The sequence below is a fragment of the Lissotriton helveticus genome, chromosome 3_1 (genome assembly GCF_964261635.1).
Source record: "Lissotriton helveticus chromosome 3_1, aLisHel1.1, whole genome shotgun sequence".
Lineage (NCBI taxonomy): Eukaryota > Metazoa > Chordata > Amphibia > Caudata > Salamandridae > Lissotriton > Lissotriton helveticus.
The window spans coordinates 297450370-297477573 of record NC_136061.1 but is presented as its reverse complement, the minus strand read 5'-3'; the positions used below and the strand labels follow the sequence as shown (position 1 = coordinate 297477573).

The following is a 27204-nucleotide window of genomic DNA, read 5'->3' as shown; positions in this document are numbered from 1 at the left end:
CAATTCGAGAATCACAAATTGAGAATGCTATTTAAAGGGTGCCAGGGTGTCAAAAGGACACCCTATTGCACCCCTGAAATCTGCATGAGTACATCTTGCACACACACATGCCCAAGGGCATGTGTGTGTGTGTAAAATGGAACTTTGAAAAATGCACTTTACTGCATTTTTCAAAGTTTTTGCAAATTACCATAAAGTTCAACTTCATGGTAATTTGCGCCCCCTATTAGTGAAATCGCTACTTCAAAGTGGTTCTTGCATTGCTTTAAGAAATCGCAAAATGCGATTCCTTAAATGAAATCGCAATTTGAGAACTCGCAATTAATTGCAAATTCTCAAATTGCGAGGGCCTTGACCCATGATGCATTGCAAAAGCTAATTTTGCGATCGCAAATTGCCGATTTTTGCGAATCGCACCGTTTGCGATCGCAAAAGGCTTTGATGCATGTGCCTGTATAACTTTTAAAATATACTTCTCAATGCACTAATATAATCTGATGTACTAATGATGAAACGTTTCTATTTGTTAATGAATAAACTTTTTGAATTTTGAATAGACATTCATTTTTAAGGCATATTGCAACACCTATGTATTAAAATGCCAGTATTCGTAAAGTTAAGAGGTGCAGGATGCCTTTTTTTTGTGCTTCTTTTATTTTACTTAAGTTATCTTGTAAATAACCGCTTGCTCATTTATTTACCATCTTTCTAAAATGTACTGCTGTCTTAAGTAAACAGCACTCCAGTGCTGTCCTTCAGAAGGGAGCCACACGTAAAGGTTAGGAGGTCTGCAGGTGGCTCTTGGGCTGTACTTTGAGTATCACTGATGTAGACCCACTAGGAGACACAGAACCCAACTTTTATCCCGCCCGCCCCTCCTGTCCAGATGATTGGGAGGGGTGCCTCTGAGCCCTTAGAGTAGGACTTCTTCTACGAAATTCTCTCCTCCACTCGCCACCTCCCCATGCTCAAGGGCATGTTACATCACACTCCTGACATTTTTAAAGACTCTGTCTAAGCTAGGTTTGTAACACCTAGGGTAGATAACTAAAAAGCCTCCCCTTCTTACCCATCTATATTTGCGGTCAAATCCCACCTGACACTATGGTGGTCACTACTGCTCATAAGTGAGACAACTCCCAGGTCAGCGGGGATGCCTCACCACCAGAAAAGGAAAGCAAACGCATAGCTGCAGGGAAAAGGGTGGCCAATCAATTGCTCAACCACTGGGGTTTAGCTAATTCTGTCAGTCTTCTAACAAGCTATGATTGTGCCCACTGGGACGAAATGGAGGAATTTCTCTTATAGCTCCCAGAGGAGCATAGGAAAAGGGGCCAAAAGATAGTGTCTGAGGCAGGCTGATAGCCAACACCTCTATTTGCTGTGCCCTAGATGCAGCTTAAACTGCTGCCAGGGTGGTAAATTCCACTATCCTGCCACACAGACACGCCTGGCTAAGTATCTCTGGCTTTAAGCCAGAAGTTCAGCAGAACTTGCTGAACATGCCCTTTATTTGTGACAATCTTGTTGGTCAACAAGTGGACCAAGCATTAGAGAAGATCACAACAGATATGCAAACAGATAAAGCGACGGAGGCACTGCAAACACCCACTCCCTGTGGTTCTTTTCCCTACACTCCTTACTGAGAATGCACAAAGATCACCTCCCCTGAATCCTCCACATCTTATCAACATATCCAGGGTCAGCAATCCTTCCCCAGGGGTTATATTAGAGGGTACTATAGGGGCAACAATTCTAGAGGCAGAGACAAGGGTAGCCACCACCAAACCCCAACTTGCCCCTTCTTCCCTTACCTCACAACACCGGTCGTGGCTGGGCTACAAGCGTCTTTCCCACATTGCAAACCGTCCCTTCAGATCAGTGGGTGTTGGATATTATCGAACATGGTTATTGTCTGGAGTTCACTTACATGCCTCCCACCATTCCACCTCACAAACGCAGACTCTCACCAGAACAACCAACGCTACACAAGGAGGTGGTCAAAGTCCTTCTTCTCAAAAGGGCTATGGAAACCATCCCCTGCCATCACACAGGCACTGGAGTGTACTCAATGTACTTCCTAATACCCAAAAAGAATGGTCCCTCAAGCCTATTCTTGTCCTCAAGCCCCTAAATGAATACATCCTGTCAGAGAATTTTCATTTTTTTACACTTGAGGATGTCATTCCATTTTTTCAGCAAGGCGATTTTATGGCTCGCTTGGCCTGAAGCATGCCTATTTCCACATATCAATACATCCATCTCATTGCCGGGTATCTCAGGTTTGTGGTCAGCGGAAAGCATTACTAAGTCAAAATGCTTCCCCCTGGTGTCACTATTGCACCTCAGGTGTTTACCAAGTGCCTTGCTGTGGTGGATGTGCAGACAGGGCATCCATGTTTTCCCATATCTGGATGACTGCCTAATCAAAAGTGCCACCCACAAGCAGTGCCACAAACACACACAGTTCACAATGGACCTTCATTGCTTAGGGTTTACTATCGATGCCACAAAATCCCACCTCCAACCCCTCCCGATCTAACCCTAGCTACGGGCTATTCTCAACTCAGAGGTAGGCATAGCCTATCTAAATCCTGCTAGGATCCAGTCCTTTAAGCCACTGCTCTCTTTGTTCCAACCAAATCAATTACTCACATTCAGAACAGTCATGTGCCTCCTAGGCATGATCGCTTCCTGCATTGTCATAATACTTCATATCAGGCTTCATATTCGTCTGTAGCAAGAATGCTTAGCGCAGCACTGGTCTCAAGTGCAGTGTCATTGTTACTATCTAGTTTTGTCAGAACACCAACCACATGTTGCTGGGGCATCCTTTCCTCAATCTAAATCCAAAGACAGTTGTTACTGTGGACGCCTCCCTTACGGGTTGGGTCGCACACTTATAAGATCTGACTGTCCAGGATCAGTGGGAAGCCAAGTACCAACGCCTTCACAACAACTACTTCGAACTTTTAGCCATTCACCTAGTGCGGAAGGCTTTCCAACCTCACCTGACGGGCAAAGTTGTTTTTGTCCGGACAGACCATATCACAGCCATGTATTACCTTGAAACACAAGGTGGGACACTATCTCCACGACTGTCTCAGTTATCCCTGAGCATTTGGCGTTGTGCTCTCTGCCACAAAATTAATTTGCTAAAAAAGTTTCTTCCCGAATGGGCAACCATTTTGCTAGCCTTCTCAGCAGGATGGAGCAACAAGTCCACGAGTGGGAACTCCAACCGCAAGTCCTCCTCCGCTACTTTCACAGATGGGGCTTCCTACAGATAAACGCCACATGGCCAAACTTCGCCTCCAGGTTCCCACACCCACAGTCCAGTGGCCATGCACTCTGGATGAACTGGTCAGGGATATTTCCCTACGCTTTTCCTCCTCTTCCTCTTCCATTTGTGGTTGGGAGGCTTTGGCAGATGTCCCTCACCTTCATCCGGTGGCACCCAAATGGGCCCGTACTCACATGACTCATGGGCCCTCCATTTGAGCCGCTCCACTGTTGCCCCTTTCAGTTCAGGAAAGTGGCATTTATAGTTGTTATCACCTCACTCATACGTGTCAGTGAGCTTCAGACATTAACCCGGAAGAACCTTCTTTCCAAGTACATAGGGATAATCTTGTCCTCTGCATCCACCCCAAATTCCTCCTTACGATAGCGTCTTGCTTACACTTTAATCAGTCCATTGCCCTTCCTGTTTTTCACCCCAAGGCCTGATTCAGTTGCAGATGGGTTTCTCCATACTTTGGATGTAAAACAAGCCCTCAAATACTACTTTCATAGAACCAGACCATTTAGAAAGACTCAACAACTTTTTTTTCCTCCTAAACCTACAAAGGAAAGGCTCTATCAAAGTCCAGAATTGCCAGATGGATAGTTAAATGCATCCAGACATACTATGCTAAAGCTAAGAGAACCCTACCCACTCCTCTTAGTGCACACTCTACTCAAAAGAAAGGAGCCTCTGTTGCCTTCCTGGGGAACATCCCTAAAGCTGATTTATGCTAAGCAGCTACCTGGTCCACACCATACACTTTTACAAATCATTACTGTGTGGGTGTCCTAACCCACCAACAAGCTAATGTTGGTCAGGCAGGTCTATGTACACTCTTTCCATGTTCTGCAACACCCAGGGGCTAGCAACTCCTTTTCGAGAGGATGCTTTACAGTCTATACACAGCAGCGTATCTACTGCCACACATGCCTCGAACGGGAAATGTCACTTAACTTGAAAGCATAATTTTGTGACATGTAGTGCTGTAGATTCACATGCTACCAGAAATATTCCCTGCCTCCAAACTTGGTTCGAACCAATTGAGGAAAGAGAAAATCTCTTGGATTTTAAACCCATCACCATTTTGAAGAATTCATCTACATCATGGCATCGTTAAAATCAGGGGCTCCCTCTGACTCTGCTACTCCTATGATCTTGGAACGTGGTTCTTTATGTATCGCCCCAGTGTTGTGTAAACTTGTTCATTTGCTCTTTCCCTAGTGGTCGGGTTCATTACGCATGGAAACAAGCTACTATAGTGCCTGAGACTCAATCAGGATTTCGTCCTGTACGGTAAAGAATCAGCTCTTCTGTTTGCTTCTCAAGCTATACGCCAAGCCAGGGATAGAGGGAACAAGATTGTGTTGCTCCTGCTGGACCTCAATGCATCATTTGATACTGTGTCCCAGAGCCTCCTATTAGAGCGGCTGCAAAACTATGGGATTGGCAGCCTGGCGCTACAATGGTTGGCGTCTTTTTTGCAGAGCCGCACCTTTCAGGTGCCACTTAAATCTTCCCACTACGGCAGGGAGTGCCTCCGGGTCTGTCCTGCATCCTCTAGCAGACATTGTTGAGAGATTTAGTCTCTCAATTGTGTCATACACTGATGACACCAATTAATAGTTACCCTGTCCCAAAACTCCATCGGCCTGGCAGCACAATTCCTATCATGTTTAACTGAGACAGCAGATTGGATGAGTCTCAGCTGCCTCAGATTGAATGCAGGTAAAACCAAGGTTCTTGTCCTAGTTAAACAGCCATCTATTTGGTCCACCGCATGGCGGCCAAACATGAAATTTGATTCTAAAATGTCATTTGTAAGCCAAATTACAATCTTGGCAGGACAGTGCTTTGGTACCATAAATTCCCTGAAAAAAATTCTTCCTCATCTGTAAGAAGTAACCAGGAAAACTGTAGTCTAGACGGGACTACTGTAATGTTCTATATCTCTGAGTTTTGCAGGCATGCATGATGCGACTCCAGAGTGTGCAGAATATGGCAGCATGTTTGCTGCTGAACTTGCCTAGACACTCCCTATCAACTCCTATCTTAGTCAAATTGCATTGGCTCCCTTTGTTGGAATGAGTTTCTTTCAAAGCTCTATGCTGTTGCCATAGGATTCTTAATGGCAAAGGGTCTGGCTACTTGAAGACTATGATTTCAGCCTACTCTCCCAAAAGATTTCTCAGATCAGCCAATGCTCAGCTTGCAGTCATTCCTTGAATTAAAAATTACGCATCGGAGGATGCTCGTTCAGCTTTTGAATGGCTAGACTGTGGAACTCATCACCCCTTTCACTTAGACAGGAGAAGTCAGAGTTCTCTTTTAAAAGCTCCATCTTGTCTATATCTAGTGTTTATGTTCATGGTAGAGGACAGGAAACCCTAGCGCTGGGAAACGACTCCGGACGTAACTGCACTTTATATAAAACACTTTTTTATGATTAGTAGTAGTGCTCCATCATCAACCCGGTGTTACCCCAAAATTCCCATGAGTAAGTTAGTTATTGCTTGTATTTGATAGGAATGGGTTTAGAAAGTAGCATGTGAGTCACCAGATTACTTTAGACTAACAGTATCAATACATTTCTAATTCCTCTGTCAATTTATAAAAAAAAGTCCTTTAATCAAGCAATCAATCAAGAATTTGTAAAGCGCACTACTTACCCGTGAGGGTCTCAAGGCGCTGAGGGGAGGGGCTGATGCTACTGCTCGAAGAACCAGGTCTTGAGGAGCTTCCTGAAAGTGAGCAAATCCTGGGTCTGCCGCAGGTGGGTGGGGAGGGTGTTCCAGGTCTTGGCGGCGAGGAAGGAGAAGGATCTGCCGCCGGAGGTTGTTCGTTAGATGCGCGGGGCGAGGGCGAGGCTGGCAGAGCGGAGCTGGCGGGCGGGGGTGTAGAAGTTGAGTCTGTTGTTCAAGTAGGCTGGTCCAGTGTTGTGGAGTGCTTTGTGTGCGTGGGTGAGGAGCTTGAAGGTGATCCTCTTGTTGACGGGGAGCCAGTGCAGGTCTCTTAGGTGGGAGGTAATGAGGCTGCGTCGAGGCATGTTGAGGATCAGGCGGGCAGAGGCGTTCTGGATGCGTTCTGGATGCGTTGCAGTCGCTGTAGGTGTTTGGGCGGGATTCCTGCATAGAGTGCGTTGCCGTAGTCGAGCCTGCTGCTGACGAGGGCTTGGGTCACCGTTCTTCTGGTTTCGTTCGGGATCCACTTGTAGATCCTGCGGGGCATGCGGAGGGTGTTGTAGCAGGAGGAGGAGACGGCGTTGACCTGCTTCGACATGGAGAGGGAGGAGTCGAGGATGAATCCTAGGTTGCGTGCGTTGTCCGTGGGCATCGGTGCTGTTCCCAGAGTGGTCGGCCACCAGGAGTCGTCCCAGGCCGAAGGGGTGGGGCCGAGGATGAGGACTTCCATCTTGTCCGAGTTTAGCTTCAGGCGGCTGCTCCTCATCCACTCGGCGACGGCCTTCATTCCCTCGTGGATGTTGGTTTTGGCGGCGTGCGGGTCCTTGGTGAGGGAGAGGATGAGCTGGGTGTCGTCAGTGTAGGAGATGATGTTCAGGTCGTGCTGGCGGGCCACTTGTGCGAGGGGGGGCCATGTAGACGTTTAACAGGGTCGAGCTTAGGGATGAGCCCTTGGGTACGCTGCAGATGAGGTCAGTAGCTTCGGATCAGTAGGTGGGGAGGCGGACTCTCTGGGTTCTGCCGGAGAGGAAGGATGTGGTCCAGTCTAGGGCCTTGTCATGGATTCCGGCTTCTTGGAGGCGTGTTCTTAGTGTGCGGTGGCAGACCGTGTCGAAAGCGGCTGACAGGTCCAGGAGGATGAGGGCTGAAGTTTCGCCATTGTCTATTTGCTGCCGGATGTCGTCTGTGGCAGCGATGAGGGCTGTCTCGGTACTGTGGCTCCGTCTGAATCCGGACTGCGATGGGTCTAGGATGTTGTTGTCCTCGAGGTGGCGGGTCAGCTGAGTGTTGGCGATTTTCTCGATGACCTTCACCGGGAAGGAGAGCAGGGAGATGGGCTGGAAGTTCTTGGGGTCTTTGGGGTCCGCCTTGGGCTTTTTGAGGAGGGCGTTGATTTCGGCGTGCTTCCAGCTTTCCGGGAATGTCGCTGTGTCGAAGGAGATGTTGATGACCTTCCTTAGTTGGGGTGCGATGGTAGCGTCTGCTTTGTTGAACACGTGGTGCGGGCAGGGGTCTGCTGGCGATCCTGAGCGGACGGAGTTCATGATCTTGCGTGTCTCGTCGTCGTTGACGTGGGTCCAGGAGGTCAGCTGGTTCGTGCAGGTGGTGTTCGGGGTGGGGTCTGTCATGGTCGGGGCGGATGGGGGTTGAAACTGTCATGGATGTCAGCGATCTTGCGATGGAAGAAGGTGGCCAGTGAGTCGCACAGTCCTTGCAAGGGCGGGATGTCGTTGGTGTTGGCGCTGGAGTTGGAGAGTTCCTTTACTTTGCTGAAAAGCTCTTTGCTGTCGTGTGTGTTGTTGTCCAGGCGGGCTTTGAAGGAAGATCTCTTGGTTGTTCTGATTAGGTGATGGTGTCTGCAGATGGCGTCCTTGTGGGCTGAGTGGCTGTCTGGCATGCGGTCATGGAGCCATTTCTTCTCCAGCTTCCAGCATGTGTGTTTGGAGGTCTGGAGTTCTTTGGTGAACCAGGCGGCCCTCTTGCTGGGGTGGTTGATGGAGGGTTTCTTTAGCGGGGCGAGAGTGTTGGCGCAGTCTTCGATCCACTGTCTAAGGTTACGGACGGCGGTGTCTGGGTCAGTGGGGTCGGTGGGTGGGTTCTGGGCAAGGGTGGAGGTCAGCTGGTCCTCGGGGACTTTTCTCCAGCAGCGGCGAGGTAGCTGTTGGGTGCGGTGGTGCGTGGTTGGTTTCTTGAATGTGTAGTGGATGCAGCGGTGGTCGGTCCAGTGGAGTTCGGTGGTGTTGTTGAAGGCGACATGGGTGCTTGTGGAGGAGACTGGGTCGAGCGTGTGGCCGGCGGCGTGGGTGGGTTCGGTGACGAGTTGTCGGAGGCCGAGGTTGGCGAGGTTGTCTATCAGGGTGGCGGAGTTGGTCTCGTTGGTGTTCTCGCGATGGAAGGTTCGAGGCATATGGGCTGCAGATGGTACATTTATGAATAGATCGCCATCTGGTGTTGGGCTCGGATGATTGCACTTTGTTTTTCTTCTGGAGAAGTCTTTGTCGTCATAGGTGACTCCTCCTCTCGGTGTTAGTGCGCATGGGCATCGGCTCCATCCTTAGATTGTTTTTTTCCGCCATCGGGTTCGGATGAGGATCGAAGCGCTCCGGACCGACTTCAACAAAGAAGGTTATAACCGGCGCGTATTCCTTTCCAAATCGACGGTATCGTTATCGAACGCGACTTCACTCCATACCGATGCGGTTCGAAGGACGACGACTACGAGAAATTCGACGTAGTCCAGCCCGGGGTCCATGGAAAGGACTCCATTCAAAAAATGTCCAACGTGTGGTGCTAAGTTCCCACACAAGGACCTACACGAGGTGTGCAACCTCTGCTTGTCCCCTGAACACGAATCCAGGGACTGTGAGGCCTGTGCAGCGTTCTCGTCAAAATCGACGATTAGAAACCGTCGAGCCCGAAGACACGAGGTATCGAGAATGCAGTCACAAGCAATCCCGGAGCTGTTCGAGGACCAGCACCCAGAAGAGGAGGAAGAAGAGGCCGACGAGGCGGGGTCAGAAGCGGACGAGTCCGACGTCGAGGAAATCGACGTCCAACAAACCGTGAGTGACGACGTCCCTTTACCGAAAAACAGACCCCGCACGGTGTCGACCCCGCCCTCGAGCCCGGTCAGACAACCGAAAAAAGTTTCCAACGCCCCGCCTTCGAGCCCGGCAACGAAACAGAAACCGAAACACTCGGTCCCCCATCATAGTGGTTCCGGTTCCGATAAACCGACAACATCGACACCGAAGCACCAGGTCAAGGAAAGCTCGAAGTCGAAGCAGTCCATGTCGACACCGAAGCACGCTTCGGCGCCGAAAACACCCTCGACACCGGGGACATCTTCGATACCGAAGAAGTCGGATCCGAACAAAACTTCGGCACCGAAAATACAAATGGACATTGCAAAGAAAAGACACCTTTCGGAACCGAAAACTGCGGTACCGACACAGGAACACGGAACGGATCCTAAACAAAAGACTTTGTTTATTGACCCAAAGACCGGCAAGGTAGCCACAGAACTACCTAAAAAGAGGAAACATGAACATTTGGACGACAAGGCTCATCCAAAGAAGAGAACAATGGGGACGAATACAACTCCTCCCCCTTCTCCCAAACCTCACACACCATCTTCGCCTCTTCCTCACAATAGGCCAGATATTCCTCCCACACGTCCATCTACACCTACAACAGATGGAGAGAGTGACACAGGGGAGGGGGGACACCCTGGGGATGATGAGGACACAATCCCAGAGGAGGCAGACCCATGGGAGGAGTATAATGTGGGATCAGGTAATGATACCGACCTTGAGTCATATCCCTCAAAACCTTCACCTCCTGATGACAATACTGGGTTTGCACAACTCATTACTAGAGCAGCAACATTTCATAAGGTAGACCTACATACAGAACCTCAAGTACAGGACTTCTTATTAGAAACACTACCTACTGCACAAAGAACATCAGGAACACTACCAATGCTAAAGGGCCTTCTCAGTCATACATCAGAGATATTCAAAGACCCAGTGAGGGCTAGGGTATTGAACCCAAGAATTGATAAAAAATATAGGGCAGCTCCAAAAGACCCAATATACATTAAGGGACAAATTCCTCTAGACTCACTAGTGGTCACAAACGCTCGCAAGAGAGCAAACTCTTTATCTACAGGAGAAGCTCCACCTCCTGACAAAGAGTCTAAACTAATAGATGCCTCTGGCAAGAGAGTAGCATCTCAAGCGGCAAACAGTTGGCGCATAGCTAATACGCAAGCACTACTTGCAAGGTATGACAGAGCGCATTATGATGAGTTAGAAACACTCATCAAACATCTCCCTAAAGAACATCAAAAGAAAGCAGATCAACTTATACAAGAAGGGAAGTTAATTACTAACACTTCAATAAAGTGCGCCCTAGACGCGGCAGAAACTGTGGCAAGGTCGACAAATACAAGCATCATGCTAAGGAGACATGCATGGCTCAGAGTGTCAGGGTTCAAACAAGAGGTACAAACATCGTTACTGAACCAACCTTTTGATGGGAAAACACTTTTTGGCACAGGGACAGATGAGGCCCTAGAAAAGATGAAAAAGGATACAGAAACGGCTAAATCAATGGGAGCATTGCAACAGCCGACACAAAGAGGTTCCTTTCGTAGATCCACCTATAGAGGAGGATCCAAAAGTACAGGTACAAACCAACAGCAAACCTCTTTTACACCTACATCACCCAGAGGTAATTCTAGAGGTGGATACAGGGGTAACAACAACAAGGGTAGAGGTCGCGGAAACAACAACAACCGCAACTCTCCAACCCCAAAACAGTGACTTCATAGAGCTTCCCCCAGACCATATAACACCGGTAGGGGGACGCCTATCACAGTTCCTACCTGTCTGGGAAAACATCACATCAGACAAGTGGGTAAGACAAATTATCCAACATGGTTATTGCCTAGAACTCACAGCTACCCCACCAAACATCCCCCCCCAAACAGCGTCCAATGAAACAAGATCACCTGACACTATTAAAACAAGAAGTAATATCACTGCTAGAAAAGCATGCCATAGAGAAGGTTCCACAGCACCAACAGGGAACAGGAGTATACTCCCTATACTTCCTAATTCCAAAAAAGGACGGGTCTCTAAGGCCAATACTGGACCTAAGACCTCTCAACGCATACATAAATTCGGAACATTTCCACATGGTCACGCTCCAACAAGTACTTCCTTTACTGAAGAAAGGGGACTTTCTTTCTACACTGGATCTAAAAGACGCTTACTTTCATATCCCTATTCACAAAGCCCACAGGAAATACCTCAGGTTTGTGGTAGAAGGACAACATTATCAGTTCAAAGTCCTTCCATTTGGTGTCACGACGGCACCAAGGGTGTTCACAAAATGCCTGGCAGTGGTAGCAGCTCACCTAAGAAGACAACAAATTCAGGTCTTCCCATACTTGGACGACTGGCTAATAAAAGCCAGGTCGCAAGAGGAGTGTCTGCAACACACACAAAAGACAATTCAGCTACTACACCAGCTAGGGTTCACGGTGAACTACACAAAGTCACACCTACAACCAAACAAGGTTCAACAATATCTGGGGGCTACTATAGACACAGAAAAAGCCAAAGTGTACCCCAACCCAGTCAGGGTCCAAGCAATGCTTACAATCATTCAGAGATTTCAGCCACAACACTCACTAACAGCAAGAGTGTTCATGCAGCTATTAGGCATGATGTCATCCTGCATACTGCTAATACCATATGCAAAACTACAAATGCGTCCGCTACAAGAATGCTTAGCGACACAGTGGAATCAGGCTCAAGGGCAGATTACGGATCTGGTGTTGGTAGACGACCGCACACACCGCTCTCTGAAGTGGTGGAACAGAACAAACATTACCAAGGGGCGGTCATTCCTAGAGCCAATTCCACAGGTGACAATAACAGCAGACGCATCGCTCACCGGATGGGGAGCACATATGGACAAGTACACAGTACAAGGAAGGTGGAGTGTGCAGGAAAGAACACTGCACATCAACTATCTAGAACTACTGGCAGTGTTTCTAGCATTGAAAGCCTTTCAGATACATGTTATCCACAAAGCAGTCCTGATCAGAACAGACAACATGACAGCAATGTATTATATTCAAAAACAGGGGGGGACGCACTCTCTCCAATTATCCAGACTAGCACAGGAAATTTGGAGATGGGCCATTCCTCAAAACATCTATCTGTTAGCCGAACACCTACCAGGAGTTCAAAACCAGATAGCAGACATCTTAAGCAGACAGTCGGAACAAATACACGAATGGGAACTGCACCAACAAATACTGCAGCCATTCTTCCAAAGATGGGGACAACCAGAGATAGACCTATTTGCCACTCATCAGAACGCAAAATGCCAAAGCTTCGCGTCCAGGTACCCACATCACCTGTCGCAGGGCAATGCGTTATGGATAAATTGGTCCAACAAATTTGCATACGCTTTTCCCCCTCTCCCACTAATCCCATTAGTGGTCAGGAAACTGCAACAACATTCAATGACCATGATACTAGTAGCACCCACGTGGGCAAGACAGCCGTGGTTCACCACGCTCTTGCAACTCTCACAAGTGCCACATCAAAAGCTACGAATTCTACCCATGCACCTTACACAGAACCATGGAGAAATAATGCACCCAGATCCAACTCAATTGAACTTAGCGATCTGGCTCCTGAAATCCTAGAATTTGGGTACTTAGATCTCCCCCCAAATTGCATGGAAATAATTAAACAAGCGAGACGTCCAACCACCAGAGCATGCTATGCAGCTAAGTGGAAGAGGTTTGCTATACACTGTACTAATAACAATATCAACCCTCTAGACGTATCAACAAGGGAGATTATTTGCTACTTATTACACTTACAGCAATGTAATCTAGCGTACACATCTATCAGAGTACATCTAGCAGCTATAGCAGCATACCTACAAAACAGGCAGCGCATATCACTGTTCAGAGTACCAGCGATAAAAGCATTCATGGAGGGTCTTAAAAGAGTCATTCCACCAAGATTACCACCTTCCCCAGTCTGGAACCTCAACGTAGTACTCACCAGACTAATGGGGCCACCCTTCGAACCTATGCATAGGTGCGAAATACAATTCCTTACATGGAAGGTGGCATTCCTTATAGCTATTACCTCACTCAGAAGAGTAAGCGAATTACAGGCATTAACAATACAAGAACCATTCCTACAGTTACACCAGAATAAAGTGGTTCTTAGAACAAACCCAAAGTTCTTGCCTAAAGTAATTTCAGCATTCCACATCAATCAGCCAGTGGAATTACCAGTCTTCTTTCCAAAGCCACAGACGGTGGCAGAAAGGGCTCTACATACACTAGATGTTAAAAGAGCCATTTTGTACTACATAGAAAGAACACAAGACTTCAGGAAAACTAAACAACTATTTGTAGCATTTTCCCCAACACATAAGGGCAATCCTATCTCTAAAGCAGGCATCGCAAGATGGATTGTAAGATGTATACAAATATGTTACATTAAAGCAAAGAGAACATTAACTGTTCCTCCTAGAGCTCATTCCACAAGAAAACTAGGAGCATCTATGGCATTCTTAGGGAACATTCCCCTAGATGACATATGTAGAGCAGCAACTTGGTCTACACCACATACATTCACAAAGCACTACTGTGTTGATGTACAGGCTGCACAACAAGCCAGAGTGGGCCAAGCTGTATTAAAAACTCTATTTCAGACAGTTGCGACAGACACTGGTGACCACCGCTAGGGAGGTAACTGCTGTACAATCTATTCATAAATGTACCATCTGCAGCCCATATGCCTCGAACGGAATATGCTACTTACCAGTATGCATCTGTTCTTGGCATAGAGGGCTGCAGAGTGGTACATGCCCTCCCTGCCTCCCCGGAAACCTGTGTCTGTCCCAACATTATCTTATTTAGATACATTGACATGGGCATATCTTTATGTACTATACTACACTACTCCATCTAACCCTACTATGGCAAAACAATCTAAGGATGGAGCCGATGCCCATGCGCACTAACACCGAGAGGAGGAGTCACCTATGACGACAAAGACTTCTCCAGAAGAAAAACAAAGTGCAATCATCCGAGCCCAACACCAGATGGCGATCTATTCATAAATGTACCACTCTGCAGCCCTCTATGCCAAGAACAGATGCATACTGGTAAGTAGCATATTCCTTCATGTCCCCGAGGAGGACGTAGTCCGTGGAGGCGAGTGCGTGGGTGCTGGCGAGGTCGGCGATGGAATCGCTGAACAGGGCCCGGGGTCCGGGAGGTCTGTAGACAAGAGTTCCTCTGAGGGTGGTGTTGGGATCGGTGTGGATCCGGAAGTGGAGGTGTTCGGCGGAGTTGAGGGGGTCGTCTGCGCAGGTGTGGACTTGGAGGGTGGACTTGTGGACGATGGCGATTCCTCCTCCGATTCCGTTGGTGCGGTCTCTGCAGGAGATCTTGTAGCCGTCAGGGATGGCTGTGGCGATGTCCGGTGCAAGCTTTCCTGCAGTCGATATGTCTAATTTTTAATTTGATGCTGCAATCTTGCTTTGGCTCACATTCTGTGAATTTGTATCAAGGCAGTAGACCCTCATCACTAAATAATGATTCAAATGCAACTTTCCATGATTCTCGTAGATGCATGTGTAAATTATCAAATTAAGTCACCCAGTCGTCACACCAGTCATCAGAAGACCTTCAGTTCGACTCTTGCTTAAGCACACTATCACATTTCCTCTGAAAAAATTCAGTGCTAAAGACCAGGGTGAGGACTAGTCTCGTTCCCTTAGGCCTTTCTGCATCTTTTACACTGTGTGCATTGACAACCTCCGTCATATACTCAACCCTCGTATTGGCAATACCTCTTGTACTATTGAGGTATGTCTTAGCAAATCCCACATACCAGATCAAGTTGGTTTCTTTCTTCTCCCAGAGCTTTGACAGTGTTTTGCCTCTAGGATCATGATGTGTTCCGGCAGCCTTCATTGCCTACTAAGCCTCCCTTGTAGCCACAATCTTGGATTGTGATTATCGGCGGAGTTCACAAATACTAATTTGATTGCCTCACCCATATCCATTGATGGATGAATCTCAACTGCCTCGGCATAAATGAATCCAAAGTGGAGATTTTGTTTAATGTTGCAAGGGACGTTGCTGGGCACCACCCTAGCGGTTAGTTCGGTTTGCAACTTTAGGGTGAGCTTCAACTATGAGCAGATAAACAATTTGCAAATTTGTTCTTTCAATCTGCGGCCCAAGGAGTGAAAGAGGGTTTCATGGTTAAATGATAACTTGCCGTGCATCACATCCTCCTGACAGTTGCCCAATCCCAGACAGGTTATTGTAACATTGCATAAGGCGGTCTATGGACCAAAATAGCGGATAAGCCTTAAAAGGTTCAAAACTGTGCCGTTTGTCCCATCTCAACTTTGAAAAGCCATGAGACTATACATTTTGCCACATCCATCTGCTAAAAACAATTAACTACATTATACTAGCATTGGAATCATCTGTCAACTGGCTGGCTGTCAAGGGTTGAGGTAAAATGCTGTGTTTTGTGCATACATTTTTACATGGGCACGTTCTAGACCGCCTTTAGAACCCAATGTGCAATTACCAACTTATCAGGCAATTAACATTGCCTACCACTACTGTCTTTTGAGCCTTACTCCAAGTTACAACCTATCTGGAGATGGCTGGAGACCCCAGCATGTGCAAGGAACTTCGCCTTGGAGTTTTTCCTGCTGACTCTTCGATGGAGACAGACCTTTGCAAAGATACCGATACCTTTAACTTCAGAATGATTTTTTAGGCATTGACTAGTTCTTTTGTTTGTCAGCTTGCAACACAAAAGCCCACTACTTACTAGCACATAGAAATGTTACTGATGCTTTACGAATGCTTTACAAAAAGCTCTAGGTCAAATAATGAAATTGTTAGTTTAGCACCTTTTTTTAAAAATAAGTGGGTACATGATTAAATATATGGTAAGCTTAGGTAAGAAAATAAGTTTCCAAAAGTTGATTCTGCCACTTAGTGATAGGTTTAAGTGATGGCTGTAAATTTTGATCCCGAATTCTACTCTTACCATGTTGTCAAATAATTGTCATTTTATAATTTGTCCTTATTTTCTGGCATAGTTGCAATTTTTTCTTTATCATTTATTTCATATCTAAAACGAATTGTCCTGTTCTAGTCAGCATAGTACCTCCAAGTTAGCAGCTAATACCATCAGATCATCCGCATACAACCTTATTAAAAGCTTCTTAATTTCATTTGAGAAGTTGCATGTGTACATCATATGTTGGTCAGAGTATCTATATTGAAAGTAAATAAGAGTGGTGATGGAGGATTTGCTTTATTCTAAGTGTTTGGTTAATTAGTAGTTCTGCACAAAGATGCTGATCTTTACTGACTGGATCATTGATGAGAAATGACATGGGCAGCCTTGTGGGATTCATATACCTTAGATCTAACCTATGTACCAGTTATAGAACCTGTCAAATAATGCTGTGAGTCTTCAACAGTAAATGCATGAACCGCACTACAAGTCTTCTGGACTTGAGTTGTATATTACCGTTTTCGTGTAATAAATATGATTTAAACCATAATATGTCTATGAACTATAGTTTCATATTCATTTTCTATTGCGTTTTTGGATTTGCTCTCTGGATAGTCGATATTATACTATGTGGCATATTGCATTTTCTACTAACCTGCAAGAATCATCTGCAATATACCCTAATTCATAAGCAAAACAACTCCATGGATATTTATAATAATGTCTGTTCCAAAGTATGGGCTAACTGATGCCTTTCTTTATTTCGTTATTGAAGTATTGGATATATAACCGAGCATATATTATCGTCCTCTGATCGACAAGCACACTGTCAGATTCCTTTGATATTGCATGTTGTTTATCGTCATCTGATCTGAGGAATAACGTGTTTTTTATTTTATTTTTTTATTTAGACCAACAGAAGGAAATCTTTCTTCCACCACCTGCTGGAGTTAGAAAGTGTATTCTATCTACAAATATTGCTGCTACGTCTTTAACAATTCCAGGCATCAGGTACACTTAGTTTAAAAGACAAGGGTTCAATTTGTATTTTATTTCGTGAAGTGCGTAATACCTGAAGTAAGGTTGTTTTCTTAGTTTGGTCATGTGAAAGCAGAATGAATACTCCAGCCTCCTAGTTTAACAGATGACACCTTAGCCACTAGGCTACATCTCTAGCATGTGTTTGTGTTATGTTGAAATCTATTGGTGATACATTTTTCTCTCTAAAGGTTTAGCCTAAACTTGTACTTCTAATCCAATCCAAAAATTCTTTATTTCGGCCTCATGGGCCATAAAAGAAGCAATAAAAATACATACAGATAAAAGACAATATTTACAATAAAAACCAACTGGACCTGCAATGTTTAGAGAAGCGTGGTAAAATAGATTAAACAGACATTTTCTTTCTTATTATCCATGCTGCCATTAGGAATTTGGAAATCGCAAACACAATGTGGCCCAGGGTATTAGTTTTCAGCACCCTGTAGGCTTGTAAGTAGTTACTGAAGCCCAGATTCCGACAAAGAGGGGCTAGCCAGCGCCTCCTCGGACTCCCGTAGGCATGGCAACAAAACATTATGTGCAAGTCATCTTCTTCCTTAACTTTACAGCATGGGCAGAGCTTGTCGCCCCCTAGCGACCACTTATGGGTAAAAACTTTAGTAGGGAGCGTACCAAACCTCCATTGCAGGAACAGTTTCCTCGCCAAAAGAGGGTAGATAAAATCCATAAAAGGTTCAAAAACATAAGAATTTTTGGAAACAATAAAACATCCTGTCAGGGTGCCACTATCATATGCACTGTCCATATCAGCAAGGGTTTTGTTCTTGTAAAGCTGTGCCAGGGTTTTGCGCGGAATCGTTCTACATCCCTGAGCTGGGTCATCCCATAGGTCTGGCAAGTTCAAGCTGGAACATTCCGATTTGATAAGTGCCAGCCAAGGGATCTTACCATTTACATCCAGCCTCAAGACATGTATGAGGTCCTGCCTATAGTGGTGCAACTCCTCAGTGGACCATAGCCGATGCCAATACTTCACCGGTTTCGACCGCAAGTCCTCTGCGATTGACGGGAGACCCAGGTCAAGTCTTAGGGGGAGGAGTGGTGTACCCTGCGGAAGAGCAAGAAGACGTCTAAGGAAACAATTTTCCACCCCTGCCATGACCTTCCCAGCTTTATGGCCCCACAGCTCACTGCCATACAAGGCAGCCGCCTTCGCCTGAGTCCTGTACATTTCTAAGGCCGGGCTGACAGGCTTGAAGGTGGACTTATTAGATACCCTCAGGAGTGCGCCCGAAAGCTGGGAGAGTTTCAGCCTAGATCTCGCCACCTGGGAATCCCAAGTCAGATTTTCTTGAAGTGAGACCCCCAGGTATGTAAAGGTAGAAACCCTTTCCAGACTGGTTCCCTCGAGTTTTGGGTTGGGTCTGGTCTTGGCCGGAGGGTTGAAGATCATGAACTTAGTTTTTTCCGTGTTCACCTCCAACCCGTGTTGTCTACAAAAGTGACCAAAACCATCCACGATCCTCTGAATCCCCATGGGGGATTTGGAAAGAAGGAGGGTATCATCGGCAAACATAATTGCCGGGACCCTCCTTCCTGCCAAAACCGGGGCATCATTGTCCCCGACAGCGTCAAGGTGTTGAATGACGCTGTTGATGTACAGACAGAACAGTGTCGGAGCCAGAACACAGCCCTGTCTGACACCTCGGCGGACCGGGAATTTGCCCGAGGGCTTGCCATCCCTCCCACACCTTACTACCGCAAAGTTGTTCTCATGCAGTCTAATGATGATTCTGAGGAGGTGGGGGGGGACTCCTAGCTTCTGCAGAACCTCCCATAACTTCCCCCTCGGGACGAGGTCAAAGGCTGACCTCAGATCCACGAAGACCATGTACAGTCGGCCTCCCTCTAACGTAACCGTCTTCCAGTACAGAAGAAGGAGGCGAAAGATTTGATCCATGGTCGACGTGTTCTTTCTGAAGCCAGCCTGTAAAGGGCTCAAGATGTCATTGGCCTCGACCCAGTCTAGGAGATGGTCCAAAATGAGGCGCGCAAAGATCTTTTGGGCACATCTATGAGGCTTATAGGCCTGTAATTGGAAGGGAGCAGAGTAGAGCCCTTCTTGTGGATGGGCACAATCTCTGCCCCCAACCACGACCCAGGGATCGCCATACCTCCAAGAATGGCATTAAATAGAACAAGAAGGTATGGACCCCAGATATCCGGGTGATGCCTGAATAGATCCCCGGGTAGCCTATCCAGGCCTGGCGCCTTCCCCACTGCTAGACGTTCTATGGCAAGCTCCACTTCCCCCAGGGAAAATTCCATTCCGGACTCCTCAGTACCCAGTTGCATCTCCACGGCCGGGCAGGAACTGGTATCTAGGTAGAGAGCCCCAAAATGGGACTCCCATACCGCAGGGGCTATGTTAGGCTCAATCGCTTTACTAAGATTCCCTGACCCATTATTTACAAGTGCCCAAAACTGCCGGGGATCCCTGGATTTGAGGGCATCATAGAGGTCCTGCCAGTACTTCCAATCCCACTCGGTCCTTGCAGCCACCAGCACTGATTTATGGAGGTTCCTCAGGTCACGCACTTTGGCCTTATCTGACCCCTCTTTTATGGCTGCAATAAGGTCAGATTTTGCTGACCTGCAGTCTGGGGTATACCAAGTGGGAACAGGAGTCCTTTTCTTTCGAATTGGGACCTCCGGATGAAATACCTCGGCCAAGTCCCTCACTAAAGCCTGGTGAATGTTTCCCAGTTTCTCAGAGTACTCAGCGGTTCTTGGTTCATTCAGGAGGGTCTCAACCTCCATGAGGCTAGGGAGCGCCAGCTCGTATAGTTTCTTAATTGACTCCTCCGAATTTACAAGCTTCCCCCACTTAACTCGGCGCCTATTTGTGGTCAGGAGCAGATCCCCCGTATCAGCCCCTTGGCCAGCTGGGGATGAGTCCGTCAAGGGCGAAGGGCACAGAATATTTAAACAGAGAGCGTTATGGTCGCTGTCTGTCCTCTTGATAACCCTAAAGTCCCGCACTTTGGGCCAGAGTGAAATATCCACCATAATGTAATCTAGCCTTGACTCGTGGCCCCTCCTGTTGAATGTACACATCGAGGGGGTATCGGAAGGAGTACGACCGTTACACGCCCTCAGCGCGCCATTCAAAGTAAGGGACATGAGCTGTAAGGCTAGAGGGGACCAGGCTTTAGGGTGAGGGGAAGAAGAGGGTGGAACCCCCCAATGGTCGTCCTCGGCCGTAAGGGCACCATCGAGTAAACCTTCCAGGGGTTCAAAGTGGCAATTGAAGTCCCCTCCAAGTACCACCTTGTATTCACCCGGAAGTTGACCCAGGAAGGAAGCTAGATCATTTAAGGTAGGTGATTCACTTGACGAGGCAACCGGGCGCGAGTAGACATTGACAATGACCCACGGAGTTTTACCAGGCCAAGTGAGCCGCACACACTGGATGTCCTGCGAACACGTATGTACCCGCTCCGCCTGACACCCAGTGTGACTCGCAATCCAGATTGCCAAACCACCAGATGGCCTCCCCCTCCCAGCCCATGTGGCAGGGATTTCAAATACCTCAAACCCTCTCCTGCTCTGAGCGACCCTCGCCCAGGTCTCCTGAAGGAGAACAATGTCACATCCACCCACCAGGGAGTCCCATTCAGGAGAGCCCTCCTTGTTCGCTATTCCTGCCACATTCCAGGAGAGGATTCTCAATCCTGGGTCAAGTGGCAGGCTGCCCTTAGCTCCAGCATGAGGTTGCAGGATAGCCTTGGGTGAACCGACGTCAGAGGCGCCGGTTCCGCCGACAATGGTGACGGCGCGGCCATCCAGCTCTGCTGCCCCTGCTTGGTGAATGTGGACTAGCCCGGTGTTAGGTGGGGGACTCAGTTGGCACAGATTATCAATCATATCAGCCCCTCGCTCATTAGCATCCTGAAGCCGGGTTAGTTCCGACATGGGGATCACACCCAAACCCACGTGGCTTTGCGCCTCATCCACCCCATTTTCATGTCCAGACAGGATTGGCCTAGTTTGTGGTCAATCAACCTGGTCCAGACAGGAAAACCTGTTGTGATGGGTGAAGTTTGCCTGAGCAGTTGGCAAGGAGGGCCTTGGTCTGTAACGGGAACCATCTACGGCAAAGCCCACCCTGGTCCATCCTTTCTCACTCCCTCCCACCGTATTGCTACCACTAGGATAGAAATAAGAAAGGGGTACAAGATCTATTGTGGACTTATCTGGCCTTACAAGCCAGTTGCAGATGTAATTAGCAACATGCGGGCTCCTGAAACTTAAAACGATACAGTCCCCTGACCTGTTCTTTTTGGTAGGGCCAATCCACGGGATCCTCCTTACCATCAGAACCTCACCCTTCAAATTTGGGGGCAACGGCCTATTGATGCTGAGCCAGCTTATAACCTTATTACGTAGGGAGTCTTGGGACTCCCTAACACCACCAGCTAGCTCAGGAACTCCCAACATGATTGCCGTGTATGGGACAGCCTCTGGGGGCAGATTGACCTCCCTGCGTCTATCTAGGGGAGGGACACAACCATCACTTCGGGCGTTTGTAGGACCCACTGTCGCCCTTGTCTGCGGCACAGGGGGTGGCTTAGATCTCCTGGGTGCCGGAACAGGGGGCCCAGGCACTGAAGGTAGCAAAGTGCGCGTCTGGGAAGTAGACACACCATTTGCTCTAGGCAATGCCCTGCTTGAAGCCTGTAGTGATGCAGAAGGAGGTAGACTGTCCCCAGATGGTTTCCCGGTGGCTACAGGGACATTTGAAGCTACGTCAGGGCTACTCCTAATAGGAATATTTCCCCGGGACTGAAGTAAGTTCTCTATAGCCTCTAGTCTAGCTAAAATGGGGGTTAACAGGTTCTTGATAGTGGCTGTAAGGGAATTTATTACTGCATCTGAACTATTAGATGATAACCCACCAAAGATAAATGGGCCCGCCACCACTGGTGATAACACGGGAGCTGGCGAGGCCCCAAGATCCGACCCAGAACCAGGTGAAATAAGCTCAGGGGAGACCGAAATGTCTGTACTGTCTTCGTGTGTTGATTCAGATGCAACAAATTTTGCCCTTTTTGCCCTCTTTAATTCGTCTGGCCTTTTCCTTTTTAAGGGCTGGGTCACCCCACTGTCAACAGGGACAGTTGTCAAAACCACTTGGCCCGCTTCCAGCGTGGTTAAACCCATACTATCCAGGACAGCAGAGTGGTCGGAAGTCCCTGCTGGCCGTGGAGAATCTCGATCCCTCTGCGTAACCGGAGTTCTTAGCTGCCGGAGTACCGACTCGATAGTCTGGTCGATGCTGTCCAGCAGAGACATGTGGGTAACGTCCGTAGTGATGGGTGTGCTAGCATCATTTGAGGCAGATTCCTCAAGGTCCAAGAACACACTTTCGGGACCCGTCTCAAGGTGCGAGTCCGTGGATAAGTGACACTTGCTGATTTGGGAGGTCGCCTTGGGGAAAAATTTTTCCAAAGTGCTTGTGCCATGTTGTACCGACTTACTCCTTAGAGCTCTGGATGCCATAATGAAGTAATGAAGTAAATGGGGTGCAAATTAGCGGGGGCGTTAGAGGGGTGGCCCGGTCCGGTCTCTACCGGCCTGTAACGGCCTAAAACGGCCCGCTCTTTGCCCGGTCTTCGCCCCGGGCTGCGTCCCGCGCTGCGGGAGATCTGAGTCAATAAATAGGTGAACAGGTAGACAAGGGGGCGTGGCAGCGGGGAGAGCGGACCGGAAGTTGATGTGTGGTCTTGCAGGGACTCCTGGGCAATGGAGTCCCCTGCACGCTCGCAGCCCCGCTGACCGCACTCACCCGTTGGCTCCGCAGACCTTCCCCTGTGTCCCGAATGCAGATTGCACGCAGCTGCACCCGCGGAGCGGGTGCGGCAAGAAGTTGTGAAGATCCTTTAGTGAGGCGCTAAGGGCAGTTCAGTCTGCCAGTGAAGTGCGTCCGTGCTCCTGGATAGTGTCCCCTTGTACTTCTCGATCACCAGGTCAAAACCACACACACTGTGAGCCGTTGTGGGTCATTGCCTTCTGGCACATTTTTTGTTTACTATAGTTGGTGTTTTTCAGTCTAGATCTATGTTGGCAGGTGCCCACCAAATTGCCAAACATCGGCCATCACAATTTCGCTCTGTTTGGCACCATGTGAGGTCCTTTAATTAATGATATAGAACTTCCCTTATGACAGAAGCATTTTCTGCTACTCCTTTTAATGCCCAATGGTCTATAAATCTGCACATATGCATGCATTGATAAAGAGGGTTCGTGCTGGCTTGAAACTGCAGTGCTAGTTATGAACACTACTTAACACTCTAAAATGTTCAATCATCGAATCCCATAAACAAAGTGGCTTAATTACCTCATCTGAGCTGCAGGATCTCTTACCTCCCCTTACTTTCCTGTTTGTATGGGTATTTACAATGCACAAACCTAACTGTGAAGCATAGGGGATTGTACTTATATTGTGGGACAATTTGAGTTTGGCCATTCCTTTCGTGCCTCCAGTCACCATCTTTACTCCTACCCTGAGCAAGAACCGACAGTAGCTCTGGCCTATTTTAAGCTAACCAAATACTACTGCAACTACAATTTAACTTTCATAATAAATGATCAGTGTATTGGGAGTTTATAGGAGGTGAGGTGTGATGGAAAAAATAGACACATTGTCTGGAAAAGTAAACAAGCATTGGCATAGCCAATAGCTCTCGCCTTTGGGACCTTGCAAGTATTTAGTTATGCAGCACAATATCCTTACTGCACCAACATTAACTGTTGCGTGGCTAAACACTTATAAGGTCTGGGTGGAGCAGAAGCAACGTATAGGGAGTGCAGGTGGAGGGAAGAAACATGGGGGCGTGGGTGGGGGATCAAACAAACGAGAGCAACTTGGTATTGGCAGGTAGAAAGCACACAGGAGGAGTGGAGAATGAGCAAATAGGTGAGAGCGAGGAACACATAGAGCGGCGTTGGGGAGGGAGAGAAGCCCATGAGGGAAATAGCGGGAGAACACATGCACTCCCATAGAAAGTAGCACCTGATAAAGCAAGCAGTAGAAGGACATAAACATGCATCCATCCTCCAGGGGTGGGGCAAATGCAAGAAGATGAAGGAAAGCAACACATCTAAAAAATAAGAAGCAAGCAAATGACAGTGAGAATTAAGCCAACTAATGGTAGGCAATGGACACACTCTAAGATCATAGAAAGATAACGTATATTGCGACAGGCAGAGCATGTGCTGTCTTAGACGGGACCTAAAAAATTGACGACTTCATAATACACATTAATGACAGTGTAGAGACAGTTAAATGTAACTCTTTGGGCAAGAAGCAGAAATTAACATGAGGGCAAGGTCCGAGACCCTCAGAAAAAGGTGTCAACGGACAACTTCAAAGTAGTAGATATTCTCTTAGAATCCATACGTATTAATTAGAAGAATTCTAGCAATAGTTTTGAAGTGTGATGTCATGGAGTCTGCTTTCAAAGGAAATATGATAGGAAAGAAATCCTCAACCATGTGGCGCGGGAGTACATACTTTGCAAGCAGACAATTGTCATTCTCTAAGCTAGAAGGAGGCAGCAATGGAAGTGCAAGACTAGATGGATGCCTAGGTGTACCACAATAGATAGGACTAGATTAGTGCCTAGGGGCACCATCAGTAGGAAAGACTTTATGGATGCCTGGAGGTAACACTAGTAGGTAAGACTAGATGGTTGTCTTGGAGCGCCACCATTAGAAATGACTGGATAGCTGCCAAGAGGTGGCAGCAATAAGAGGATAAACAAAGAAACAAAAGGTCCTAAGCAATTCAAAAATACAACTTAATACTATATGGACCACAATAGGCTGCTATATATTTTTCCTTGCCCAGCCCGACAGGGAATTTATTTTAGATTGAATCAAAAAATTTAGAGTCTGAATACATTTAGCAAAAAAACAATTTCTGCAGTAAGGCACAGTCCTGCATAGTACTTAAGAGGTAAACACAGTAAGATTGAAAAAAATAGAATAGGAAGGAAGGGTTTCTTCAGGCAAGAAGAGAGAGCGTACTGGGCACTTTTTAAGTCAGTGTTATCAGTGTTTCCCAGAGTAGCACATACAAACAGTAATATATATATATATATATACTCTGCGTAGGCGAGACCTAAAAATTACCTATTTTTTGTTTTACGCACATTACATAGTGCACCAGAGTATGTCTTTGCCTAATGTATTTAGTTTGCCTGCAAAGTATTTGTCAGATGTCTATAGCTTCCCATCGTATATTTTGTAAATGTTCCTGTTCTTCTTGTACTGTGCCAAAGAGTTTTCCAGAATCCTTGTTCAACTGGTACATTTTCCTTTTAAATGAGTCTCACCCTAGATGTGTGCCACCATTTTCTTGATTGTTTCCTAAAACTGACACAGTTTTGGGCTGTATGTGTGTCCTCACAACTTATCAGTGGCCAAGATGGCACAGCAAATTAATACTCTTCACAAACCGATGTCCGCAGTGATCTAAAGGATCTTCCACCTTTCCAAGGAAAGTACATTCAGTCATTTATTTGAGTGTTAGTAATATTTGTTATTTTCGCCACTTTTAATGGCAGAAGTGCAGTATAATGTACTCTATAAAAACAATGTATTAATATTAACTTCATGGGAAACTGTATGAATGTGGTTTTGTATGAATGTGGTTTTACTCAGAACTGAATTTTCTTTGCATACTTTTGTTGCTGATTTTCTGAGAGGAATTAACATTATAAAACACATGATGCAGACTTCAGTTGCTACAAATCTTACAGTGACTTTGAAAAAAATATTTATCAAAATGTATCTTAGAGGTGATCCTGCATTCTTCTTACTCTTCCTCCTCCTGTCCTACTTTGCGTATTGTCATTGAGTTGGCAAGTAGTAGCAAGCATCAAAGGTTACAACGTCCTTTGCCTGCAGCACCCACCCCTCCCCCCTTTGCAGTGCATGCGTCAATTGCCTTGGCTATTATCTGTTCATAGCATGTGTGGCTATGGATACACATTTGTTGCATGCCCCAGCAATCTCCTATTATTGGGCTCGAACACTGCAAGTTGTTTTTGTTCATACGTTCATACAAGTGACAAGGTAGTATGTGACTCCTCCCTTACTTGGCAATGTGCATGGCCACTCACTCCATTGTTAGATTGTTTTTCTCACCATCGGGTTCGGACGCATACTGACTGGGCTACTGGGATTGATGTGTTCTGTGTTCGCTGCTTCACACTTGCACAGTAAAACTTGCGATTCCCAACATCAAGAGAAACACTTTATTGACATCGCAATTATTTTCCTTGGTTTTCCATCCATGCCTTGGAGTCAACAGGCATAGCCTGTGTTTACCGTTCATCTGGCCGCCCATGTTCCTTTGGGACTTTTCTTTCCCTGTTTCCATTGACACCAGAGACTAAGTGACAGAACTCTCTAGGCAATTACTTCACAGTCTTAAAGGGGTACAGAAGACTGCCACAGCCACCTTCAAAGAGCCTGTCAGCACCCGGGTATTTTCTCCAAGAGAGGAGAAAAGGTTCTAACCTTCTACCTCAGACTCTACTTACATCAAAGGCTACAACCCTCTGTAATTCTCATGTGGTGCACACAGCTTGTAAACTGGCTGCTGTACAGCCCATAGGGGATGCCTTCCCCCACCAGATAAGGAAGCAAGTGAATCAATACCATTGGAATAATGGTGGTGGTGTCTGGGTAAATTTATAATTCTGTGATTCTCCTCTCACGGTACGACAAGGTGCAGTGGGATGATCCTACAGCACCTCCCAGAATAGTTTGGGAGAAGGGGGGAAGACATTTTTATCAAAGACAAAATTATTTTATTGGATGCTGCTCATACAGCAGCCAGAGAGGTTAACTCCTCTATAATCTTATGCAGGCTGACATGGCTCCTTATTTCTGGTTTTAAGCCAGATGCAGCAACACCTATTTAATCTTCCCTTTGACGATGAGCACCTCTTTAGTCCACAAGTGGATCATATTATAGATACCATTATGATAGACACAAATCGGTATGTGGGCCCTTGACACACCACCCAGAAGGCGCTCCTTATGTAGTCCGCTGTACAGGGGCACA

General features: G+C 46.9%; 1 protein-coding gene across 3 annotated transcripts in view; it reads left to right on the top strand.

Moving 5' to 3' along the window:
• Positions 1–27204, top strand: part of DHX40 (DEAH-box helicase 40) — a 418899-nt gene that overhangs the window by 148880 nt on the left and 242815 nt on the right. For all 3 annotated transcript variants that reach the window (XM_078679838.1, XM_078679839.1, XM_078679840.1), the window contains exon 8: positions 16976–17075. In XM_078679838.1, coding sequence (XP_078535964.1) covers positions 16976–17075 — 100 coding nt within the window. The remainder of the gene's footprint in view (positions 1–16975; positions 17076–27204) is intronic.